The sequence below is a fragment of the Halyomorpha halys genome, unplaced genomic scaffold (assembly GCF_000696795.3).
Source record: "Halyomorpha halys isolate HHAL.00 unplaced genomic scaffold, Hhal_1.1 Scaffold27.1, whole genome shotgun sequence".
Classification (NCBI taxonomy): Eukaryota; Metazoa; Arthropoda; class Insecta; order Hemiptera; family Pentatomidae; genus Halyomorpha; species Halyomorpha halys.
The window spans coordinates 1,648,402-1,669,125 of NW_027115109.1; the positions used below are offsets into that span (position 1 = coordinate 1,648,402).

Sequence of the window (20,724 nt, forward strand, 5' to 3'; positions counted from 1 at the left end):
AAATAAAATAACCTCAGCAGTAGACAATTTAAAAAAATATATAAATAAGTTAATAGAAAATTCCATATAAAGCTTTCATATTATCCTAATCCTTATCCAATTCCACCTATCCTAACAATCCACCTCGAAGTTTGAAACGACAGTGGCTAAGAGACATTTGGTAAAATAAAATTGTTTGGAGTTCTGGCAATGGCCAGATGCCCAGCTCATGTAGATTGATTGCGGCTTTAGCGCACTTACTCAGCCTCCACTGGCTCATTACCAGTGACGCGGTGAGAGGCCTGCGCTGGGATCTCGAAGGACCTAGCTTTACCTCTCATGCGTGGGGGATAGAGTGGGCCGGGGATCCTCAGGTCGAGATTGTAAATATTGTGTATAATTTATTTTACTTATTTTAATTATGTCCTTTTCATTTATTTTTTAAAAATATTCATTTACTTATTTTTTTTTAATTTTTGGTATGAATGTATTCATTTACCACTATTACTCATTGCCTAATATTGTGGCAGATGGGAATATTCATCAATAAATAATGTGCTCAAATGTCGATGAAAATATAAATGAAACGTCAATAAAACGTTCAGAAGCGTCCAAGTAATTTAAAAAAAATTAAAATAAAAACTATTTGGCCAGTTTTAAATAACTTACTCAAAGAAGCGGGTGTTATTTCTTTTTTATTGCTTTTATTTTCTTGTTTATTCATGATGAAGGCCTTCAAATTGGATCGAGAGCTCTATAATTGTCTTAATGTAACAACTTCTTATAAACTCTTGACTTAATTATTATTATTATTATTTTTTTTAGAACATTATCAGAAAATGTTGATAGCTGAATCATAATTAATGATGGTGCCACGGCCAGAGCTTTCTTCCGATACAAGCTTAACACCTTTAAAGGAATAGTCATACAATATTTCATCCGATCTGGACGACTTATAGCCATTTAACGGCCCGAATCCAGTCAGCTGCTACATTCTTCTTCCACTTTCGGAAATGTTTACACCGTGAAAAAGGAAATCTACGGTGCCACCACCTGCTGGTGCCAGCCACTAAACTATTAGTCATCTAACTCCAACTCGAGGCCCTTTATCGAATAGTTCACATGACGACCGTGAAAAGATAATTCGTAACAGTAAAGAGAACAAAAAAGTTATTTATAAAACCACCCCCTCTCGCCACATGAGATAACCAAGGTGTTCCTGTTGTCATTGGACGAGGCTTGCGGTGTTTTCAAGTGTCATAATGGCATTCAACATGCATCCTTGAAATATTGCCATGCTAATGACCGCGTAAACGACATGGAAAGGCACAATAATACTGGTTTTAGTTTTTTTTTTTTTTTTCCATTGAGAATATAATATATGTAAATATATGGAAAATATAGTAGTAGGCGATATGCAAATAGAACTGATACAAAAATCCTTTAATTATACGGGTCGGGAAAAAGATTTTCTTCGCATGCGTTTTGATGGAACTGTATGGGAAATAGTGAGTTCGAATAATTTTTTTTTTATTATAAGCTCACTCATCCTCAGTAGGCTTTTAATACCAGTGATACGATTGAGAAAGAAATACCGTGATCTCCGGAGTCCTGCTCTTTTCTCCATAAGTAGGGGGAAGAGCTCACTTCCTCAAGCTGATTGTAAATAGGAATCATTGTGTTCATGATGTTATTCTATTTTTTTTTTAATGTAATTTATGTATTAATGTAATAAATGTAGTTATTTATTTAATGTAATTTACAACTGTACAAAATAATACAATAGGTAAATATGTAGTATGTTTCATATAAACTTGAAAATCTTGGGAAGGAACCACGAATTAATGGGTTAGGATGGTTAAGGAGTTTGGAATGAAAAGACGCATATCTGTTTTGGGTCAAATCTGCAACGAATGGGATGTTAAGGTCTTTGTGAATGAGTTTATTTGTGACGTAATAAGGAGCATCAAGGATTTCACGTAGGATTTTGGATTGTAACGATTGGATACGGGAAGAATTTGATGGTTTGGTGGAGCCCCAGAGCTCAATTCCATATGTCCAAATTGGTCTGATTATTGTAGTGTATACTAATTTTTTGTAGTGAATGGGAAGTTTAGAGCGTTTGTCAAGTAAGTGTTGTAGCAATCGGAATCTGCGAGCAGTTTCTTGTCGTTTCAGTCTTGTGTGTGGATTCCAAGTAAGTCTCTTGTCAAGATGGAGTCCTAAGTATCGAATCTGTTCAACAGATTCTATTTTAATTTTAATTTTTGTTAATTTCTTATTTTGTTATCATTTAATTTATATATTTGTAAATTATGGTGTGATTGAGCCTATTCTCTATATATATAAGACACAATAAAAATAATATTTTAAGCAATGAAAATAGTTAACAGCTAAAACGAGTCCATTGATGTATTACTGATGTGATTTCTTACAGCCCTGACAATTACTAATAGCATTCACTGTTATCGCCAAATAAACCTGTCAGATATATTTAAAAATTCATATATACTTAAGTATTTTTTTGTCGTTAATCAACAGTTGAAAGTACGACTCAATATTTGAATTAATAATTTTATTTATTTTGCTATTTTCAATTTTACGAATTAATATTTTACTAGCTGTGTCCGACGGATATACCAGTGTCATAATATACATGCCTGTTTCGTACAAGCTTTTGATCACTTTAGCACGCATAACTAAGCCTAACAAGCACCGATAAATCCGTATACTTCATTTATGAAGAATGTACCTCGTTTCAGTATTTTAGGTTAATATTAGATTACCTGAATACTCGAGATGGAATACTTTGTCTTATGGCGTATAGACTAAAAGTTATATTTTACAATAATTCGAAAACATGACTTGAAACAAAGAAAAAAAAAAAAAAAGGAAGCAGAGTTAAAACTTTCTTTTGTCAAAATTCAATTATGTATTTCAATTTATACTTGTTAAAAAAATACATTATCCAGACGGAGGCAAAATGCAATTTGATTCTTTCCCAGCTCCAAAGATGAATTTTTCCAGAAAAACTGAAATGAAGAAGGTTTTTTTTTTTTTTTAATTTTTTTTTCTTCAACCATAAATCTTCCTGCAAAGAGCCTTGTTTTCGAAGCCTTCTCTGGCAGAGAAAAAGAGCGTGGGGGAAGAGAGAGAGGGAGAAGGAAAAAAATGGGAGAAATATATCAGGCCGGGCTTAAATGAAATAGGGGCTGGAGAGGGGTTGTTGCCAACCGACCAATGAGGAGGAACTCGTCCTCCCCAGCTACCTCGAAATCTTATTACAACGTGGAAGGGAGCAGGGAACCTTCTAGTACAGCCACCATTTCTCAAGCCCCCTTTTGTTGCCACATACACTTTGATGCCGACTATTCATTTACCACATAAACAGAAGGGCTTCGATCAGCTCTAAATGATTGGCGATTCCTGTAATAAATATTTTATTTTACGATTCTATCAGAAGTGGTACGATATAGAATACGTTTGGTCCCAATAGGGAGATCCGATATAAAACGGAGTTACCAAAAAAAGTCTTATAACTTTTACTCAAACAGTAATTAAGGAGTTTTTACTCGGGTAATTAATGTAAATTTATGCCTGCCATAAATTAGGTTAGTAAGAATTCATAAATAAAACATAAATATGTGACGTATAGCTGGCATTTTCGGTGTTAATGTATTCCCTTTAAAGCAAACAGGTTTTTGGACTCAATAATTAACATTTTGTTTTTTCTCTCTCTCTCTCTCTCGATAGGACATGTTAATACAACACAATATAGTAATGATCGTAAGCGTAGTATTTAAACCGTTTTACACGTTTTGAATTGATAATTCTACAAAATACCAGAATACGTTCAGTTTTTACTGAATTGTGAATTGTTTATTGAAGATAAAAATATTTTTGTTTACGAAAATAATAAAAAAGGTACTATATAAAATGTATTCAGAAAATATCCTCATTCTAGAACGAAAGAACGAGAAAATGCTCGTAGCCTCCGACTGATACAACACTTACTTCACTTACTCCAATCTTCCTATTTATTACAAATTCTCACGTTCAATATGATTATCATTCCTATTTGAAATTGGTTTATAAGGAATTGAGATATAGACTTCACCAAGATCATCTAATTCCTCTTGTATCCAATCCCTACAATCCAAAATTCTTCACAAAATGCTTAATGCTCTTTATCAAGTCACAAATAAAGTTATCCATTAAGACCTCTACAATCCATGGTTGCAGATTTGATCCGAAATAGATATACCTCCTTTAACTCCGAAATCCTTACCCATATAAGTCCACTAGGTCTTATTCTTTCACACAAAACTATCCCTGATAATATTTATATTACTCCCAGGCGTCTGAAAATAAGTTGGTCTATCAACGGCAGTCTGGAAAACAATAACTAATAGAACTTCATGCCAGTGAAAGCAGGTTCCCTAAGATAGTTTTATTGGTTCGATTAGTTGAAATTCATCAGACATTCGTGACTTTCGAGAGAAAAAAAAAATGGAAATGTTAACCACCAAATTATTTTGATACGAACGGGAGAGAAAAATCGAAATATAACCTATTCATAATTCATAAAAAAATATTTTTTCTCTTAAAATAAATTTCTGAATAATAAGTGATTGATCATCGAAAAATAATTGTTCTAATTCTTAAATTTCTTAATAAGGGAGTACGGGTGCAGCCATTAAAGAACATCTTAGTACTAATAATAACAAAAAAATGAACAATATATGAATAAAAAAGTTATGTCCAAATCATTTGTTTTTTTTCGACTCCGTTCCTTAGAAAATGTGCCGATAAGGCAGTTTAGGGGATTATAACATCATAAAATGAGGTAAGATTGTGCCATGTTGGATGAGAATAAGCCAAGATGGAATTCAACAAGTGCTCTGCTATTATATTTATTAGTGTCCTGTGGCACAATCTCATCCCATTCATCCAATCATACGCAATATCGTTACTTTCCCTAGTTGAATTAAAAGGATAAGAAACGGGATTAATAGGCTTCAAAACACGATACTACAACCCATAGGAACGGAACAGTAATATTAACGGAAACCTAGAAAATAATAACCATAACTTCATACCAGGGGATGCAGGTTCACTAAAATAATTTTATTGGGTTGATTGGTTTTTTGTGTTGATTATTGATAAACTTTTTGATAATTATATTAATTGCATGAATTGCATAGTATATATAGGTTATTCAGCTAATATAATTTTTTCTAAAAAATGTCTTACCTTGTGAACCTTTGCCGGTAATATAATCTTCCTTGCAGATGAACTTGTTGTCATCAAGAACGTAGAGTTCTTCGCCCGTCGAAAGCTGTTTTCTGCAGATCATGCAAGTGAAGCAGTTGAGATGGAACACTTTATCTCGTGCTTTCCTCACCAGGTCGGAAGGAGATATTCCTTGCATACAGCCACCACACTTTGTGCCGTAGCGCCTAAAACAGACCACAAAATAAGATACTACTAAAGATTAAACAAAACAAATAAAAAAGTAAATAAAAGATAAATGTTGAATGAAAAATATTTTTTTTAAAAAATATTCCTTCAACACTCCGAATGAGTTTAGCGAACAAGAAGCAAAATCGAAAACTAGCAAGACTGTGAAAAAAAGTGATTGGAAAGAGATCGAATCCTAATTGTAAATGGTAGCCTTTGAGTTGACAATGCGAATGTCCTTTTTGGTTTACTTATTCGAAAGTATTTTCAATTAATTATGTTACAATGTTAATATTCATCCTTTTGAACGGAATTCTACAAAAAAGTTAAAAAGAGTATTTCGTGGCACGAAACTTCCGTTTATCCGTGTATTCTGGAATCTATATTCTTGTTATAACTAAAATAAAATAAAACACCCAATTGCATAGGGAATTACAAATAGAGACAATAGAGGATTAAATAAAAAAAGGTTCATGAAATTCCACTCCCTGTATCAACAATAAAGGAGCTGTGATCTACAACTTGGGGAACCCAACCACAACCCGAAGACTGAAGCCCAGGCTGCTGCAAGACATACTGTTATAAATTCTATATTTATCAGTTCTATTATTGTCACTCTAAATTTTTATTTTATCTTAATTTCTTTTCCTTTTTCTCTTCATATTTTCTTAAATTCACTGGCTTTTTTTCCCATTAGAAGTCAACTATTTATTTTGTTAAATCCATAAATGCCATTGTTTTTGTTATTAACTTTACTTTTATATTTTGATAAGCATTATTATTTTATATTAATTATTTTTTATAAATAATATTGTATATAGTTAGGGGTGTGTTTTGTATGAGACTGTACCCCCCTCATAATCAAGTGTTGAAAAAAAAAAATGTATCTTTTACATTAACCATGTAAGGCGCACCAGGCCGATCTGCCATTCATTTTATTATTTTTTTTATTAATAAATAAAATAAAATAGGTCAATGGCCACATAAACGATAAATAGTATAAATATTAACCTTCCTTCCCCTCTTTGTTCAAGAATGTGTTCACAATGAGTTGAGCCAGCTTAAGTATCCCTTAATGACGAGCCAATTTTCGATTTTTTGCTCGGAGAACTGTTGATGACGCAAATAAATGAAACTTTGGCAACTCCGAATAAAAAAAAGTACTTATGACTGGTCGTAATGAAGCCATAATGCTTAAAAAACAATCCGGAGATTTACTGAGTTACTAAAAAAAAGACAAGGCATAGAAAAAATACTTTCTGTTCAACACAATAATACGGACTATACTTTCATCGTTTAAAGATCATCTAAAAATATATATAAAATCTTCTATCTAGAAAAGTTTAAACTTCCAACTTTTTCATAAATTATTGTAATATATCTGTTAAAGTTTCGGGTAACGGTCCAATTTTCAAAAAAATAAAAAAAATGTTAAAATTTATCATACTTTTATATATATATATATATTTTGAGATACTTATTTAGTGATAAACATTACAATCTGTCACAATTTGAGCAATGAGTAATAGTGATAGTAATGATAAGTATAATTTTGATTATTTTTTTGTTCCAACGTAAACTATTTTAATCATAATATTGTTTTTTTTCTGGTTTATATTAAGTAATTTTTTTTTACTGAGAACAATTCAATTTCACTCATGTAAAATAGTCATTTGATCACTCATGTTCAGCATAAACAAATAAAAATATACTACTCAAAAGCATTTAATTTTTAAACATTTGTACTGAAGAATAATACAACAATCTCCCAAAATCAAGTGCTATACTATAATAATATAATAATATTTAAGTATAAGAGTTATAAAACTTTATAATAAGAATAAAATAATGATAATTATATATAAAAAAAATTATAAATCATTTATTGACCTTCTCATTTGATGCATTCCAATTAATACTTGTATGGATAATATAACTGAAATACTAATGAAAAGAATTTTTTGTGAATGAAATGCCAACCAACCATATCTTAAGGTATGGTGTGAGTAGTCTGGAGATATACTGAAAACAGTTACACATAAAAAAAAAAAATAAAATAAAAAAATAAAATGGATTATCTGAGTTTAAATCAATTCTCTGGACCAGACTGAATCTTTTAAAAGAGTGTTGATTGGAAAATTGTCAAAGGAAATGTAATGAAGAAGAATTAATGAAGGTAAGGGATGGACCTTACATAGGATATGATGAATAATTATTGGAATATTTTTGGGAACGAAGAGCTAAGTGAAAAACCGATAAAAAATGTAAACTGTGATTCTATCTTTTATAAATCTAAACACACAAAAAAGACGCTGTGTATGTAGCTAATTACTTTTAAATAAAGAGTTTCTGTCCACTCATCCATTAAAAATTCTAAAAACCCAACCATACCTTTCCACATTTAAACTTCAGAAATTATAGTTGTCCTGAGAACGAAGACGCGACAAATATTTAACAAATGGGTACATGGACCGAAAATAGGCGTTAATTTATTACAAGTATAAGACGAACTAATGCCGTGTTAATGGGAAGCAGAAGGAGGTTTAAGAGTAACCGATCACTAATTGGTCTTCCTTCCTTCCGCAGAGCCACCCCAAATAGACCCACTAAATTGTTAGGGTTGAAAAACTCCAAGGATCTGGAGACATCTGGCCATCGGACGTTCAGGTTTCTGTGCGGCCGTGGATTTTAAAGATTTGGTCCGATTGGGAAGATTTGTGCGTTGCAGTTTGAGGAATACTAAAAACAAAACATTATTTTATTTTTATCACATTCTTTTCTGTAAAGATTCAACCGAATTCTGCCATTTTTTGGAAATTTGCAAACCGCTGATTTAAAAAAAAAAAAAATTGCCATTCTTACTAGGACGTTCATAGACATAAACATTGATAATTGTGTTGATAATGGTTCTTGATATGTGATTTTTTTTAATTTTTTAAAATACTAATATAACATAAAACATCTGTCCTTCCAGTCCATTCTAATTGTCCTTTATTTGTTCATAAGAACTCAATGGACAAATAATCTAAGCAAATAAAACAGTTAATACTTAATTATTGAGAACACCACTAATAGATACATTAAATATTTAATATAAAGATGTTCCCATTTCCCATATATTTTAGTGTGTAAAGAAGAAATGGATTTGTCAGAAACATGTCAGGTCATGAAATATACTTTGAAGATGATAATAAACGAAAATTTATACACGGGAATAAACATATTCTTGAAGCTTTCTAATTTTTATTTTTTTTTACAAACAGTTAATTTAATAATAACTCTGATATGGGTTAAGTACCCAGAGCAAAATATTTTATTTTGAGGCCACAAAGTGCGCCGGTTCAAATCCGACCTAGAGTTTTATTTGTTGTTGAACCCTGCTTACTCTCATCAAAATGGGTTGATAACATATAAGGATTACATTTTCCAACTCAAGTCAGAGTCTACATGGATGGTGAACTATATGTTTGTAGCAACAAGGGTCAAACCTATCATTAACAAGCGCATTACGGTTTTTTTGTTCCAAATCTTAAACCCCAAACGTTTGATTTGCGTTGTAACAAGTAAGGCTACCTAGGAACGTTATTTACCAATAGGCCCAATTCTAGGAGCTCACGAAACTATAGGGTATACATTAAAAAAAAATTAAATAATTAAGAAAAAAATAGTCAAAAAAGTCTTCATTTATTTTTCTATTCAAAAGTTTATCGGTGTAATTAAACTTAATTAAAGTACATAGTTTTACAATTATGGAATCATGGATTACATAGAACCTAGTTTGGATCTGGAACGATTTGGAAATAGCTTACCAGTTCCAAACGATACAACTAAGTTTTAAAAAAATCTTTTTTATGGTTATCTTAACTTAATACAAACCGCTACTTCTTAGTTTTCTTTAAACCTTAAATGATCTAAGCCACCCATTTCTTATTCCTCTACTGTTGCATGAGTAAGCTCGTTATTATAATAATTTTATAAACTGTCTACTACTCATGTTTGATTGATTACAGTTAATTTCAATATGTCAATGATGTATAATCTATAAATGTATTTATTTGTTGGTAAACTATTTATGAAATTAAACTTATTATCATTAACTTGTTGGGCTATTTTGCTTAATACACTCAAAATACAAAATTTTGATTCTCAAAATTTTTTTTTTAATATATGATATCGGCTAAAAATTTTCTATCTTTTAGGCTAATTAAATATTTTCTTTAATTTGATAGATTGTATTGTTAATATATAAAATAATTAATCTATACTTTCATATCCTATTTAAGAGATTAAAATTATTTTAAATAACTTGTTGGGTTATTTAATTTGCTTAATACTAAAATTTGATTCTCAATTTATTTTAATAAGTAATGTTATTACGTGAAAAAATGAAAAATGTTATTATAAAGATTATTTTCTTTTGGAAATTAATGAACTTATAATCCCTTCCCTTTCCTTTGGTATGAAGAGGGATGACAAAAATCTTTGTCCTAGTGGCGCCCAAACTTTTATCTCGGCACTGTGAACAAACCTTATAAACGGTAGTATGCTAAATTAAGGAAGTGGACTAAAAAGTCCAAACATAATTACAGTTCGAACATTCCTACAGTAATAAAATTTTGAAAGTGATTTCAAAACGTGTAAGTCACAACAACGGCACAAAGAAAAAAAAGTTGGTACAAAATTTAAATCCCACATTTCTCACACGACGCCCATTGTGAAACCCGTGCATATTCCAAAGACTAAATTTAGGTGTTGTGTTGAGGTTATGACTGCGGGCTGCGATATAATTCCGGTTCGACCATCGCCTTATTAATGTTATTTAATGTCGGTTCGTGGCGAGCGGAACAGCGGGGTTCCGAGCAGGCAATTATCCGAAGAGGCCAGGCAACCTCTGAGGTACTCCTCACTATCACACTATCGCATTGATCATCCGCTTCCTTCATCTTATAAATAGTTATAACTATCATTGTTTTAACTATATAACGATTATCATTGCAAATATATTACGCATTAAATCATAAAAGCAGCAGTTATACCTTATATAAATCACGGCTTGTCGAAATTCTTCAAGCTAAAAAAAAAAAAAAAAAATATGGATGAAGAAATATAAAACAAGTTGAAACTCCACACTTTCTAGCCATGCCTAAATCAGGGATGGGAACACAAGCTAAAAAGAGACAAGATTTTTTTTCTTTACAACGATCTACAAGAAGAGGAATTAGGAAAGCTCAATTATTTTGATCTAACGCAAGTGAATATTTTAAAAAGTTATATACTGAAAAAAATACAACCCATAAAGGTCAGGGGTGCGATACTTTGTAAGGAAGCATTGTTACCAGACCAACAATTTTGCATGGAGATGATTCGGTCAGAATTACGCTCGACTCCAGATTTCTACCTAGTAAAGGTACCCAGGAGGTCGGGTGGATCCCAGAGGGCACCCAAATCCCATGGGCTACAGTGAAAGAGAAAATAATTATCAGCCACAACCGGATTCGAACACGGGTCAGTGAATAGCATAGTGCCTTATCACTGAGCTAACCGGTCCCTATATAAATCATATATAAGAATATTTAAAAATGCTATCATGATAAAGAAAGTTATTAATTCAAAAATTTAGATTTATATTCAAAAATAATTTAAATATTATGTTTTATAATATTTGCAATATTTCACTAAAGTTATAAGATTTGATGTAAAATTTACTAAAGAAGCCTGTTTTGACTTTACGAACTTCATTGTGCTGTAACATTTTCAGTACAATACGTATGTGATATAAAAGATTGTAAATAGATGACAAGTCTTTCTTTATGTTTAATCTTGATCTTTTATCTCAATCCTTACAATCCAAAATCCTCCGTAAAATCCTCAATGCTCCTTACTTTGTCACAAATAAAATCATACATAAAGACCTTAATGTTCCCTATGTAACCGATCTAGCCCGAACCAGATATAACTCCTTCCATTATAAACTCTCTAACCACTCAAACCCCCTAGTTTCTAATCTTGCATCCTCTTCCATTCCTGACAATCCTCCGAGGCGACTGAAAAGAAGATGGCGACGAGATCTACTAATGTAAAACGTCATTAGAGCGCTACCAATGGGTAGTTTCTCTACACGCCTGTATCACTCCATTATAAACTTACATCAAATTTACTGGATTTATCATTATGTACAGTTTTAAATTTGAATAGAGATATAAAAATAAAAAAAATGGCAAATGTTCTTCTCATGTTTAAAGGTATCTTAAGTCAAATAGCTTTGAGAGAGGTTGACCAACCTATACAACCATTGAAGATAAAACTAGGCATAACCTAACACCGTTATACTAAAAAACTAACAATTGATCGTTAAAGAGCCTACTACAGAGGGGTGTTTTTCTAATAATTAAACACGATTATTTATCGATATACATGATAAGGATAAAAAATATCGATTATATAGAATGCAGGTAAGGATGCAATCGATAGTGGCCCATGACTCACCTGGTGACAGGAAGGGCAGTGGGATGAGATTGGACGACTGGAGACCAGATGTAACACAGCCTGCCGCTTGTTCGACTTCCGTGGCGATTTGTGAGTCGTCTATTGTCGCAGCTTAACAGCTGTCGGCGAGTTTTTTTATGTTGGCAATCTCTGTTTTCCTGTGTCGACTCTGGCCACTTAGCTGCATGCGATGTCCCACCACAAGGAGTCGGGGTTATAATGACGAAAAACTAGACGGGACCGATCCTCAAGGGCGTTCGCTTATTTAAATGGAAACATTTGTCAAAGAACCGGATGAGATGAGTAGGGAAGCCGTTGAACAAAACTTAGTAAAGCTAAGTTACATCGAATCCTAAAAAAATAGATCGCTATATCAACGGACCAGTTGTATCTCTGGACGTTGAGCTGTATTCATCGAAAAAAATAAAAATAAAATGGTTTCTTTATCTAATTATACGCGACTTTATGTCCCTCAGCTGCTGGTTTGTCCATGTGACGAACAAATCATTTGAATGAAAAACAAATTTTTATTCTCGGACAAAAAACAATCCGTATAACTGATTTTTTATGGTCTTGCTATGCAGTTCAACATATCAGATTGTCTATATATTAATTATTTGATTGGAAGTTTGAGATTTAAGGAGCTGAAGAAATAGCTGTTTAAAGGAAGTTAGACACTTACTTGACAAACGCTCTAAACTTCCCATTCACTACAAAAAATTAGTATACACTACGATAATCAGACCAATTTGGACATATGGAATACTGAGCTCTGGGGCTCCACCAAACCATCAAATTCCTCCCGCATCCAATACTTACAATCCAAAATCCGACGCAAAAATCCTTGATGCTCCTTATTACGTTACAAATAAACTCATTCACAAAGACCATAACATCCCATTCGTTGCAGAATTGGCCCAAAACAGATATGCGTCTTTTCTCTCCAAACTCCTAAACCATCATAACCCATCAATCCCTGTATGTTGGATAACAATCCCTGATAATCCTCCGAGGCGTCTGAAAAGAAGATGGCCACGGGACCTTCTAATTTAAAAAAGTAAGTTAGGGAAGATACATTACGGAGAGAAATGGATAAGGAATTAAAAACGGACAAGAAAGGATTTGTCAAAGGAAACAGTCTATGAAATGGAGTATAAATATTGATTGGTTTGAGAGATGGTTTATTATTTCTCAGGGATTGGATAGAAAAGGAACAAGGAAATATTGCCCACAGAGAGAAGGATAGAGCAGCTTTAGGTCTTAAAAATTAATATTTGGGGGGTAAAAATAGATTATTTTTAAGAGAGTAAAATATTGTCGGCTAAACCTTTTCTCTCTTTTAGGTAATTAAATATTTTCATTAATTGGATAGATTGTACGGTGAATATGTAACTTAATTAATCTCAACTGTCTTATCTCTTCAAGAACCTTGTGTTTTTGTTTACTGCAGTTTTTAAATAGGCGACATAACAACAGACCGCTACTTTTTTTATATATGAAGAACAGCTATAAGAAATTTTGGAAAAAACATTATTTTCAAGCGACATCCACTGTAATCACATAAGCTACCACTGTAACTGCGTATTTTATGTTGTGAAGTTACTATTGACTACTTTAATAATAACCTTTATTAAAAAATGTCTTGGACTGTGACCCCTTGATACAATAGCCGCCGTCCTTTGGCTCATCTGGGATTTTGTACTAAAAGACAAATAATAATTTTTTTCCTATCCCGAACTGACAGAGGTAAAGAATCCGTCCAAAATGTCTATAGTTGTACCCATAATTTCCTGATACAACAAATCCAGTCTGCATCAATCGACGCCTTGAAACCTGTGTGGTCTCTTTCTGGCAATGTGACAAAGAAAATTCATTTCCTCTTTTTTTTTTTTGGGCTCGAAAAGATAATTGAACTTGTCCGGAACATTTCGGCCCACCCTGGTTCTATAAATGACTATTATCTCAAATATAACTTCTTCAATGGAAGAAAATCCAGGTGTGTGAAGAATATTGTAAATTCGCCTTTGAGGTTTTCTCCTAACGTATACGTAATTAAAAACAAAAACAATTACGTTGATTCAATTTTTACGAGGATATCTATTTATTTAAAACAAAATTTTTCTCAGAACTTTTTTCTGTTGCTTTAAAATATCGTATTTTATTTTAATTATATTATTTCAATTTCTTGAGACAGGTAATTATTTATTAAATAAATCAAAAATTGTATCCTTTTTAGTCTCAACACTTTTTATTTCAACCGTCCAACGTTTCGGCCATTTCAGCCATCCTCAGGACATCTTCAATTATAATTTCTTCCTCACATTAAAATTTAAAATTTGTTTTGCAGGCTATTCTGCCCAGGTCATTTATTATAAGTTAAAAACGTATTTTTTTTATTTAAAATCATAAATATCTAAATCTTCTTATTTTAAAATTATCAAAACAAATTTTAAATTTTAATGTGAGGAAGAAATTATAATTGAAGATGTCCTTGAGGATTGCTGAAATGGCCGAAACGTTGGACTGATGAAATAAATAAGTGTTGAGACTATAAAAAGGATACAAGTTTTGATTTATTTAATAAATCGTATTTTATGATCGTGGCAAAAATGTAATACAGAGAGATTGGGGAGTCTCGGCTTTTTCCGATTCGAACTCTTATCTCAATTTTTCCTTTAGTTATTCATAAAATGTATTAATATGTTTTATTAATCCATTGTTATAACTACTAGCAATGAGAAATGGTTATTGATTTAAAATAAACAAAACTTAAGGAACTTTAGTGGGAGAGTTTTTAAAAATTCGTCACATTATGCCACTTTTTCAATGAAAATAAGACCATATGGAATTTCAACTTCGAACGACAATACATTTTTGAGCTAGGCTTTTCACACACAGACCGTTTTATGGGACTAGGTTATTCCAACTCATCTCAAAACGTGTATTTTCGTAAAAAAAACTCGAATTTGAAATTTTACTAGATTGAAATACTTCCCCTAACTATATCTTATACAAATACAGGGAATTGAAAGTAATAGACTCGACCATATAAAAGGGTTCAAGACTTTTTATTTGATTATGAAATATTTTTTTACCATTACTAAACTTTGGAAGAAAAACCCAAACACAACCATCCATATCTTTCCTATTTGACATTTGTCGATAGAGAGGACCTCCCAGGAAGTGTGGTAATACTCTGAAGCAGCCGGTCTGATCATTAGGCAATTACTAAGAAAATCGGGACCGCTTGACTCAGGTAGTACAGCCACTGCTCAAATTATTTCTTATACCTCGGATCCTAAAAATGTCGCTTCCGGTACCGTCGGAACAGGGAATGCTTGTCGCACCTACAGGAACCTAATATTATGGCCAACGATGCCCCTTTCACATGTTTCATTGTATGAAGGAACGTTGAACTCGTTCATTCTTCGTGAAAAAAACGCAACTTCAGTAGATCAATAATACAAATTGTCGGAGAGACTTGCATCCTTTGTCGTATAAATTCAGAAAGCAGGACAAAGAATCTTAAGACACATTACCACGTGAAAGATACATGTCGAGCAAGTAATATCATAGCATTAAAAAAGTATGACAGTACTTGGCTACACCGTGATAGTGAGCCTATCCTCGCATTCAACTCGCTGAATGAATGATGAAGGAATTTAAATAAATGAAGAAATTTATTTAAAAAAAAAAAAAAAAAAACTATCAAGCAAATTTTATATGACATGAGCAAACAGCATGTGACATAGTTTCTTCTTTCTCTTCTTCCAGGCAATAATATGAAGATAAATAGAGAAGATACGTGATTGTGCTTGACATGTTGGACCGTTTGTGAGTGATGTAACTGTATGGAGGGCGGGTCCAATAATTTTCTTGGGAGCGAAAAAAAAATTGTGGTTCAAAAACTTTATAAGATTCTGCATTGATTTGATGTCCTAATGTTTTGAACCTAAAACGGATAAATAAGGGAATCTTATGGTTTACGTGGTATCCAAACCACGGTCAATATCTGTCAAAAATTGTCTGGTGTCCAGTAAGTTTTGTATCTCAATATTTTTGTTGGTGATCATGCAATAGAAAAAAAAAATTAAAAATTCACCGAATAATTCATAATTATCCATCGTAATTTGTGATACAATAATAACAATTTTAAACAAATACAATGTTTATAAAGTATATATATGCACATACATTTATAAAAAAATGTTCCATTATCAAGTTAATTAATAAAATAAGAATACTTATTTTTTTCAATTTTAACTGATTTTTTTTCTCTCTTTATTAAGGAACCGAGTGCCTGGTTAAAAAGAAAGACAATGAAGAAAGAAATTTCGAAAAATTTTCTGATGAGTTTTTTTGGTAATCAGACGACATCCAGTCATCGGAGTCGTATGAAGGAATCAATAGCCCACTTCATATTTTAATTATTGACAAAAAATGTGGGAACTGAATTTCAAAAGTTGAATTCCTTACTACTGCAAAACAAGATATGAATGCTAGATATTAGAAAGGCTTTCCAGCATGAAGATAGGTGGTTGTGATGTATAGTAGGGACATCGCATTTGAAAATCAATTTTAATTTAGCGAAATAAATGCAAAAATCGGGACAAAAAAATGTGGTGAGTAGAAGTGAAGTCGAGGTGAATTCAATAATCCGTAAATAATATCATAAGTGTAAAAATGGTTTATAGAAAAATATAAAATGTATTTATATTGAAAATATATATATATATTTTAATATTAGAAAAAACTGTTGAAGGAACTAAAACTAAATAAAATGTTTCCTATAATTACTTAAAAACTAATTTATTTTTATTTTTGTTTTTAATCGAACTTTATTTATTAATAGACATTATAATCAGCCACACCTTTTTGGGCAATAGGTAATAGTGATGAATGATAAAATAAAATAAGAATGAAAAAAAATTCATATAAATAAACAAAATCTCTCTTAAAATATATAAAAACAGAAGGATATAGAAAATGAACATAAACAAACTAAGAAAATGAACATAAACTAAATTTATTAATTATTTTAAAAACATTGAACGAAGAAATCAATATTTCCGTTGAGTAGATGTATTATTATGATTAGAAATTTACTAAAAAAGAAAAGAGTAAAAACACTTTTAAAACTGGAAAAAGTGTATATTGTACACATCGCCTTGGTGAGTTGGCGGCGATATGGAACGCAGTGTTGCCTTAAACCGGTATTAGGCCAATTTCTCCACCAATTAAAAATCTCTAAAATTCAACCAGCAGCGTTCCCAATGCGGAAAAAAAAATCTTTCGAGATAAAACAGGATCTCCGAATTACGGGACAAATCGTGTCCCGTGTTAGGGCGGCGGGCGACGGGACAACGATTCAAAAAACGAGACTGCTCCGGGAAATACGGGACTGGCATCAATCCTGATTATTATATGAATCGGTACGAAATTTACTCTTCAATGAACCCGTGGGCAATAATCGATTTGAAATTTCTCACCAACTTCGAAAAAAAATAATTCGAAATCTGGCACTGGATGCCTCCAAGACGGGAGCTGTCATTTTCATCCTCTTGCCGTTGGAACAATGAGTATTGTTCACATTGAGCGAGGCTTATCTGCTACTTGAAAATATCACCACAGACGATCCTTATCTCTTAAAGTATGTCTCACAAAGATTTTCTTTGTTCTATTTATTTCCCCTTCGAGACAATAATGCGGACACTAGTAGAGAAGAAAGGTGCTTATGCGTGTGGCAAACATTTACGCTATAGGTCCCATGTTAATTTTCTTCGAAATCCTCACGTTTAATGAGTTTTTGAGATGTCTCAATTAGTTTAAAACGATAAACATTATATTTGACAATAGTTCATTGTTTTTTTTTAGCCATGATATAACATAACACTTTTTTTTTTCTTTTTCTGCTCTTTTTAAGACTCCCATTGGAGTCCTATATTGCCTAACCATGGTTGGGGGTCAAAGTTCTTCATTTTGTGGGACCGCCACTCAATGAAAAAAGTCAACGCCCAGGCCGGATTCGAACCTGCACCGCCAATAGACATCAAATTAGTAAGAGTGTGTCTTAACTACTGAGCTACGAGCAGCCCAACATAACATATATAGTGATAAAATAACCGTCCTTAGAACATTGACGTAGATAAATTGGAATAAACACAAATTAAACCAAATCTCTTTGACAATAACATAAATATAATTATTAAAATACATTTAAATTAAAACACAAATATCTTTTGATATCTATCGCTTTTTTTCTCTCCAACGTTACGACTCTCAGGTCGTTATCAAGAAAGATAAAATATATTAGACTCCAAAAAAATGTTTACATCAGAATCCTAACTTGATGAAGATAAGTTCTTGATAAAACTATAAATTTTTATACAGTGTAAATAAGAAAATTGTTGAATAATTATGGTATTATGTAGATATTCATTTTTTATAAATTTTCCAAAGTAAAATATGATATTATTTGATAAACATATTAATCTTAAAGGTACACGAATATGGCATTGTAAACTACGATAGGAAAAAATTTAAATACTTTATTTTTATGAGTATCGAACTATTTATCGGCCAGAATATATATAAATAAAAAAAAACCTATCGAGATAAATTGATGTTTCATCAAGTTAAGATACAAAACAATCAAAACAGGTGGTCCATTATCAGTTAGATAATTGATTTAAAAAAACCAGACAATAATTTTTATAATTTCAAATTAGTTTAAATTTAAAAAAGAGGTATAAACAATTCGTTAACATGAATGAAGTGCATTACAGGTTCTTGCAAGCCCATACTGAACCTAATATTCTCAAATCACCCTGGTGCGGTGTGGCCTTCCTCACTGCTATTAGCTTTACACAATTGGGAACCTAACTTACGAAGGAAGCAGGCAATGATAGGCCAAATTGTAGGAACATCCTGTTGAAAAACTATCTACAGGTAGTCACAATTAGGAAAGTTGGTGACAAACCCTTAGATGGTGAGTAACGTGTACCTGACCTTACAATCTTCTCTTATTAGCTGACGTCAGAACCTACTCCAAGAATACGAAGTGCGGACAGAAGGGCAAAGGAAGACTTGGTTTGGGGAGTTGATTTCATATATTGGGAGATAGTAAGCATTCTTCCACAGTTAAGTCCGCTTTCGATCTTAGTGTAATCGTAGTAGGTTGTGGAATAGAGAAGAAAACGTCATTATGACCCAAAAATATACAAAATTTGATGGATGTAACTTTTATCAATGAAACAATTAATTAATTATTATCAATGAATAATATAGACTAATTTAAATAATTTTATAAAAAAAATTAGTTTGGGTTTGGAACTACGAGAACAACTATACCTAACTTAAAAATGGATCGAGAAGTCAGATTCTCAACTGACCAACGTTGCTGAAATAACCATCCTCCTCTTCTCCAAAAATAAAGTAGCACAAACCAGTACCATGAAATTATCAACACCATACTTTTAAAGATATAGGAAATTATGAAACTCGGCGTTTTTAAGCAATGAATCTCATCTCACACAGTAAACTGGTCAATAAATGAAATTCAGTGACTGCGTAGGCAGTCACAAAAATAGGTAATGTCTGTACATTATAAAAGGATGCATTATTATCTGTTCATCAGAGATTATTTCCAAATAGTCTCAAAAGAAGAATCAATAAATGGTGGTAGTCGACATTTTCGGTCATATGACAGAATAAAGCCTTTGGACATGCAAAGGCTTGCGGAGACAAAACATGGGACAACTTAAAACATATTACTTCTTTATAAAATGAAATGTAAATTTCATGGTTATTTATTGTTATTTACAACTGTATAACATATATTCAACAAGTAAATTTACTGTAGTTGAGAAAGTGACATGATACAATCATGTGGAGAATCTACCCATTGATAGAACTCCAATAACATTTCTAGAGGAGAAGATCCCGAGGCCAACTTCTTTTCAGACGCCTATGGCCAAATCGGCAACATATGGGACATTGAGGTCATGATGGATGACTTGATTTGTGACAAAGTAAGGAGCGTTAAGGATATAAAATTAATATAAATAAAATAAATAAAATTTTTTGGATGAACAAAACTGCTCATCAAAAGAATGGACAGCTAGAAAGATTTAACAGAACCATTAGATAAGAACGATTAACGCACGGTAAACATGATTCACCCATTTTATATTTTCAAATTAAAGAGGGAAGGGGAGGATGTTTCATTGAGAAAAGGTACCAGTGATTGCTGCCGTGAGAGGGGAAAATCAAACGATCAAATGAAAGGTGCAGTTCGTGAGTCAATCAGAAGAACTGCCACTCATTTTCCCCGAATCACTGATAGCTGAATCAATAGAAACAGCTCTTTAAATCAGTTAAGGAGCGGATCGCACATACCTAGACACGACTGGCGAATCACATTAAAATGTATTGGGAGAACGGAAAGGTCGACTAAACCTTTGTATTGACCTGTGGAATTTTACACTTCGTTACGTCTTTGAATCTTTATTTGATTGGTTTGGAATTGGAGGAAATTAAATATTATGTGAAATAATACTGGCTAAGATAAAAGCACTGCGATCTCCTGGAGTCATTTGTCTTTCACATGAGGGTTGGTTTGGAGTTCTCTAGACTGATTTTTTTAGACTGATATTTTTAAATTCAACTTAAATATATTATGTACTGTGCTATTATTTTATTTATTTTTAATTGTTTATACTAATTTTATTTTACTTTATTTTTACTAGTAAATACGGTATGAACTCATGATGTTTTCCAATTTCAGGCGCTTTTTAAATA

General features: G+C 32.1%; 1 protein-coding gene across 1 annotated transcript in view; it reads right to left on the minus strand.

The window, feature by feature from the left end:
- Positions 1 to 20,724, minus strand: part of Lim1 (LIM homeobox 1) — a 250,567-nt gene that overhangs the window by 216,568 nt on the left and 13,275 nt on the right. The window contains exon 2 of the mRNA XM_014424798.3: positions 5,233 to 5,438. Coding sequence (XP_014280284.3) covers positions 5,233 to 5,438 — 206 coding nt within the window. The remainder of the gene's footprint in view (positions 1 to 5,232; positions 5,439 to 20,724) is intronic.